This window comes from Protobothrops mucrosquamatus, unplaced genomic scaffold, assembly GCF_001527695.2.
Source record: "Protobothrops mucrosquamatus isolate PMUCROS unplaced genomic scaffold, P.Mucros_1.0 scaffold269, whole genome shotgun sequence".
Lineage (NCBI taxonomy): Eukaryota > Metazoa > Chordata > Lepidosauria > Squamata > Viperidae > Protobothrops > Protobothrops mucrosquamatus.
In genome coordinates this window covers 437,930-445,027 of record NW_015386614.1, presented here as the reverse complement: position 1 = coordinate 445,027, position 7,098 = coordinate 437,930, and the positions used below count along the sequence as shown (strand labels likewise).

Below are 7,098 nucleotides of genomic sequence, written 5' to 3'. Positions count from 1 at the left end.
GGGTTTGCAAATGTCTGGAAATTAGTGGTGAGCTGCCCAAATATCATATTGCTGAAATAACCATAAAAGACAGATTTTGAGAGCCCAACCTTTGTACCTTTTGGTACTGCTACGTTTTATATCATGTATTTTAGTTGAAATCTACTTTGAAACCACAGAAGAGCAAAACATTTCAGTTCTGCCCATTTTGATATACGGTATTAATGCATGATTTGTCAAATACCTGTATGGTTAGATGTCCCTGAAATATTAACAACTAAAGGTGCAACTCCCATGCCATAAAAAAGTCAATCAATTCTTCTCTAAGTCAAAAATGGTTAATTATAATAATTGGTTCACCCAAGTGCTAAAACATAAACCAGAGATTGATTTAACAACATTTAACATGGGGTTACATGTGATAAGATTGAGGGGGGGGGTCCATTTTTTCCCCAGTTTGGGATAATTTTAAACTATCAGTTATACTATTTTAGAAATTATATTATTTTTTTTGTGAGTTTTAAAATATCACAGGTGGTCACAGGGAAAGTGTATTCTAGGGGGCTGCAAAAAGGGAACAGAGGCTACATGCAGCACAGGAATACTTGTTGCCCTCCACTGCTGTTAACTGTGAGTTACAAACAAAATGCTTCAACTCAGATTTACTATTCAGAAAACTGATGTAATCTCTGGAGGTGATAGTGGCATGTAGGTTGGAAGAAGAGGGGAAAAAAGACTACTTGTATAATGCTGTACTTAGCGCCTAATGTTTACTCAGAATCTTTTCTTATAATTTGAATCAGTTGGTACAGGTCCAATCCTCTTAAGCAACATAAGATAAATGTGCTTCTTCAGCTATATGAGCTTTTTAATATTTTCTTCTTCAGGCAAGACATACCAAATAACTTCTTCAGATTTGCCTTACTGGGTTTGAGTGGATCTCTCACTTTCTGGTGTCCTTACCAGTATCTTTCTGAATATATTTCATTTTGTTGGCAATCTTCTTATAATTCTCAGAACTGAGTGCAGGATTACTTTTATGTTAACTATATGTGTTGCTTTCAAATGAAGAGACAGATAGTAAGGAACCTCAGTATTGAGGGAAAGGCATCACTGTTCATTCTCAGAGGGATTCTCTGGCCTCTGATTTTAAGTTGAGGTATGAGATAAGTCATTACCATGCCAAGTTATCAATCCCTCGTTTCTAGAATCGATGGTAAGAACCTGATAGCAGCAGCTGTGGAAGATTCCTTCCATTATGTGGTCTTTTCAATAGCATGATACTCACCTTAGGCCCTTGAACTGAGAGCTTGACCAGTATTCCCAATTTTTGATCCCTTGCTAGGGAAATGAACAGAAATTTCTTCGTAGGAATTATTTTTTTAACCAATTTTTTTGGAACAAGTAGGTTTTATAGACAAAGAAGGAGACCACAGTTTCTTTATTTAGTATCAAACTGTTTCACAGCTGGAATGATTTTAAGCCCTCTGGGACAAAAAAAGACATTGCCACATTTATTTCTCCTTACATGTTGGGGAACTGGTAGCAGAAATGTTCCTTCCTGGATTAATTAAAAGTTCGTTATCATTCCCATGCCATTCAACTTTAGAATTAAAGCAGAGTGAAAGGTTCCTTTTTTAGAGAACCACCACAAAATTAAAGTCCATTGGCTTATTAGGATATATGTTGCCCCCTAAAGCATCATTTTCCTTTTGCACCTTCATGCTGACTGAATAAGGATTCTGTACTTCAATTTTCCTTTGCATTCACCTTTATCTTTATTTTATATTTAATTAGAAGAAAATCAAAGTATATTAAATATCTTCCACTTTAAACCACAGGATTGTAGCAAGATAGATTGATAAATATGAAACGTATGGTCATTGGTAAATGTTGGTAGGAGTCTAATGTTTGAAGTTCAAACCCAACTTTCCAGGCATTTCCAGGAAGTTTTTCTCCCTTACTATTATCAAACGACAATAAGGAATTCATCGCTTCTGTCTCTGGAAGTACCAAAGTAGCCACTGAACAACAAAAGGCCAAGCCAGCAAGAAAAACCAGGTATGAGGAGACAGATGTACAGGCCAACTTGGCAGTTCCTGTGAGATAAAAAAACATGGCAGAGACTGAAGAAAAAAATGGAAGTGCTGTCAACTTTCCTGGATTCCAAAAATTCCAAACAAAGGAGATCTGCTTTCTCTAATCTGTTTAATATTCCTCAGATTAAGATTCAGATAAAAATGAATAAGTGAAAATAATCGCTTTTGAAGTTTTATTTATTAATCAAATATTCTTACTGCCTAATGGGGATTGAAAGGGTGGAAGGGGAGGGGTAAATATTGTTAATAGTATTAGAAAACATTTTGACATAAGCTTAGAGAAATCTTATGCCTTACTGTCTATATTTCTTATTTAAAACTGCACTCCTCTCAGAAATATCTAGTACCATCTAGATACCTGCTTGTATCAATGTATTTGTAAAATTTCTCATAATAAATCCCCATACCTTTGCATCAGGTACGTTGGAAGGAAGGCAAGGTTTCAACATAGATGTAGGATGCTGAAAGACAGAAAAATCAAGATGGTTGTGACAACTAGAGCACCTCCTCCCATTCTATTTTCTAAGTGATTTTGTTGAAAGTGTATTTCAGATATCAGAATAATTGGGGATAGGTTTATACATGGATGGGAGATGATAAATACATGCAAATCTTTAACAATATTTTTAAAATCTGAATCCTTGGCAATTGTATGTAATTTTACATCTCTTATCTATATCCATTTATATAAAAATGTGAATTAAGGCAGATGCATTTTCATTGTTTTTGTATTTGTTTTAAATACAAGTGTTTTATGGTTTTTTATGGGAACACTTGCTTTCTTCTCTTAATACATTTTGCCACTGCCAGCTAGTGTGAAATCAGGCAATTATCAACTTATCCAGATGGTCACTAGAGTTATAAAATAATGATCATCGTGACAGAATAGAAATATCAGTACAACCTGGAGGAAGAGGGGGCTAGGTATGACACAAAGAAAGATAAATGCAGTGGCATTATTGGGACCTAAGGTGAGAATTTAAAGCTGTATAGAGAACAAAACAGAATAATAATACAAAGCAGAATTTAGCAGTTATAGCTAAACCATTGTGGCCCTATACATGTCAGCTTGAAAAAGCTCCCTTGAAAGTGAATTCAGGGACCCTGATGCAGCCAGCTAAAAAGATCTTACCCATTTTCCTCCAGAGCAATACATACAGCTTTGATGCATATCAGATTCTTTTCTAAAGATCTTAATACACAAGCAGTGTACTGATGAAGTTAAGAGTTCCAGCATGTGAAAAAATGTGCCACAATACTAGAAGAAAATTAGGATCTTCTGTTTGCATTTTGATTTTAATGTAGTTTAGGATTTTATCCTAGTAAACTAATACAATGTGGGCAGCCCTTCCCCCTTCAGCACAATAGCAGCCTATTGCTCTTTTAAGGCTGAATTAGTTTATAAAGAATTTGTTACGGATTACTGCATGCTTGCAGTTCTAAAATTGTAATTCTAAATTTTTCCCTGCCATTCTCCCCACACTTCCTTTTGTTATTCACTTCCCTCCCTCTCTTCACCCTGTCTCCTTATTTCCATCAAACAGGTCAGGACACATTGATCTTGTAGAACTGCACTTTTCAAAATCTCTATGCAAGAACTCCAAGACTTTTGATCTGCAACTTGTCCCCAACATATTCATTTTTCATATGTTGCTTTTAAAGCTTTCTGAGCTCAGCAGTGATTTGTACTTTATAAACCAACATGCTTGTCAGCTGTTAGAAGAAGCAATATACCTGCAAAGCTGCCCATGATTCCAAATAGTTGAGTCTTTCCATCGCTTTTTTCATATCCTGCTGCAAAGCTTGAATGGTGCTCATCACCTGCAGGGTCATGTCCTTCTGGGTCAAGACACTTATCTGACTTTCTCTGATGGTTTCCGGGCTTTGGTTGATCTCAGGTGGGGCCGTCTGCTGGTGTATAAGATGAGATGGAGCCAAAAGGTCCATTGAAGCTGTAGCAAAAAAACAAACAAACAAACAAACACAGATAGATGAGATCCTGATATTTTAAATGAAGTGAGTCCCACAATTTAAATCTGCCTGGATAGCATGTCCTTATGTGTCAGATTTAAATGGGAAGACAAGAGAATACAATTTAAGGGACTTCCATGGTTTCATTTTAATGCAGCATTTCTCTCTCTCTTACTTGAGCCTCTTCCCACTTGCAATATAGTGTGGATAGCCTAAATATAAGAGATTCCAATGCATCAAAATGAATGATATGTTCATGCATTCCACTGAAAAAGGCAGAGCCAAACCTTGTTTGAAAGCTCTGAAAATAAAGGAAACATTGTTCCCAGTCCCTAATGTTTGAAGCTAATCAAACAACGGGGCAATCAAAAAAAACAAGGCAGGGTGAGTGACAGGAACTAGAGGGAAGAACAGTGACCAACTTAATCTACACTATGTTACTAATTAACCTTCAAGGCCAAGACTTGAGCTGATCAGGAGAATCCTCCAGCATAACCAAGGTAAGAAAGGATATCTCTGCATTATCAGTTGAAACATATGCTGTACAGGGCCAGCCCAATCACGTTGAAGGAGACTTATATTTAAGGTTTGCACATTCTGCTCCAGAAAACCATTATCTCCAGTTTCTTGAACAATACCAAATTTCCTCCAGATGGTAATGATTAGTGGTGGGTATCTGACTGCTAAACACTTCTGGTGTTGAATTTACAAATGGCCTAGAACAGTTCCTGGAAGCTGGTATACAACATGCATGTTTTGAGTAGTAATTTCTCTACTACGCTTTTCCCTAACTGGATATTATCTAGGTGCTTTGAATGCTCTGCTGGCTGAAAATTGTGGAAGGTATTGTCCTAACATATCTATTGGAAGATATTATTGCTAAAAGAATCAGAAGAGTCCAAAAGGATGTAGGATAGGAGCATAGGGTAAGATTATTAATTCCTGATGAGTAAAACTTGTAATTTAGTTTTGGAATGGAATTACTTTTGCATATTTCCCACCCTTTTTTTAAACAAAAGATCTTGGATTGGGAAGATATATTTTCACTATATTTTTAAAATAAAATGTTCCTTGGATGTAATAAACCATCAAATCAGGAGGGAAACTTGTGTATATCTTTGTAAGAGGAGTGATACTGAATGGAAAAGGACTTTCACATAATGGTTATTCAACCTGCAAGTTCAGCTCTCATCATGTTTTAATACAGCTCCTGAGATTCAGTTCTAGTTCCAAATGATCTTAGCCTTGGCATAATTTCCCTCTTAACTCTTTTCCACTGTTTAATCTGTAAATGGAAATGGTTAATAGATTTTGCTCATACTCCTTATTGGTAAAATAACTGGGCAGAATTCTGCAATATCTCTCATTTGTATCTTATTATTTCTGAAAACTGACTTTTATGGCTGCCTAACTCAATATCTAACCCTTCCCATTTACTTTTTGTTCTTCTCATCTTTTCTCTCAACGATTATTTCTGCTGTGGAATTACAACAGAATATGTATTGTGGATGTCCTTCTAGCAGGGTTGCATTCTATTGGGGGGGGGGATAAAAACATACGTTCTCTGCCAAACTTAGACATTTTACCTTTGCCTTCATTACTTCAGAATGAAAGCAAATTAATTCTTTTTCAGACCTGTTTGCACTCATGGATGAAATGTAAAATTTAGTTGCCAAATGCATTGAGCCATAACACCTATAGGCATGTCCTAGACCTGTTTCTGTACTTTCTTTCTGAAGCAAAAGATTAGATGTCCCTTCTATTTATCTTCCTTCTCCAGCTAAGGATACTCTAAAAACTTACATCCTGTTTTCTCTGTAGCTTGACTCCTGGGAGGGTTGCTCAAGGGAAAGTTTTGTTTAGCTGATAGTCTTCTGGCCTGTGCAGAAATAAAAAGTAAAAACTAGATTTTTAGAATCTGTTTTTAACACTTTAATTATCACAGTGTTTCCCTTTCCCAATTTAAATTAAAATGAAGTGTAATTGTTAGGAAATTATCTAGTTTTCTGTTGAAAACCTTACAAAATGCCTTAAGGGATTACAAATGTTATTCTGCAGAAAAGGAAGTCACAATATAGTCCAGCGGCTCCCAACCTTTTCTATACCCCGCACCCCTAGAACGCTTCTGATATATTTTCGCACCCCGTACAAAAGTTCGAAATAACAGCAACAAATTATGCATATACACTATAATTTTGAAAACCCAAGTTTTTGCGCCTCCTGGAATATCATCTTGCACTCCCAGGGGGTGCGAGCACACCTGGTGGGGAACCCTTGATATAGTCTTAGAGCTATTGTATCTGTAATAGGTGGCCTGAGAGGCCAACTGTTCAAGTGGAAGGATTGGCCTTCCTTAGCAATACTGTGGGGAAAATCCCCTGTAACCCAGTTTTTTAATTGAAAGAATACTAAAAGCCAAACATGAGATGCCTTTTATTTCCCCATTATTATTTCTAATATGTTTTCAAATTTCACTTCACACAGTTTATACATGTGTGAATAAGTGAAAATTAAACAACCAAGGGTTTTGACTCAGTCCATTTGCTCAGATCTTGCAAGCCTTAATGTCTAAAAAAGAAAAAACTTTGTTACTGTTGCAAATTTTATCTTGCCTAAGTTCATGTATCTAGAAAGGAACTTTGCTTTAGTTTAGTTGAACAGCTCAGATTACAAGTCACTCATTATTTATTTATTTATTATTTATTATTTGGATTTATATCCCGCCCTTCTCCTCGTAGGACTCAGGGCGGCTGACAATCAATTAAAATACATAAATAACAATACAAATTTAAAATTAATTAAAAGAGATATTTAAATATTGTCCGATTTAAAATATAATTAAAACCCCTTTAAAAATTACCCTAGGCCAGTCCTGCAAGCTGGAATAACCAAGTCTTGAGGGCGCGGCGAAAGGAAGGGAGATCAGGGATAACCCTGATCTCTGGGGGCAGTTCATTCCAGAGGGTGGGAGCTCCCACAGAGAAGGCCCTCCCCCTTGGGGTCGCCAGCCGGCACTGTCTGGCCGACGGCACCCTGAGGAGACCCACTC

At 36.6% G+C, this 7,098-nt stretch overlaps 1 protein-coding gene across 4 annotated transcripts in view; it reads right to left on the bottom strand.

The window, feature by feature from the left end:
* Nucleotides 1-1,403: 1,403 nt before the first annotated feature.
* The window catches only part of ACBD4 (acyl-CoA binding domain containing 4), a 23,240-nt gene continuing 17,545 nt past the window's right edge, over nt 1,404-7,098 (bottom strand). For all 4 annotated transcript variants that reach the window (XM_015814632.1, XM_015814630.1, XM_015814631.1 and 1 more), the window contains 4 exons: nt 5,853-5,928; nt 3,813-4,030; nt 2,486-2,539; nt 1,404-2,078 (listed from right to left, as the gene is read on the bottom strand). In XM_015814632.1, the coding sequence (XP_015670118.1) occupies nt 1,968-2,078; nt 2,486-2,539; nt 3,813-4,030; nt 5,853-5,928 (459 nt within the window). In that variant the 3' untranslated portion in view covers nt 1,404-1,967. The remainder of the gene's footprint in view (nt 2,079-2,485; nt 2,540-3,812; nt 4,031-5,852; nt 5,929-7,098) is intronic.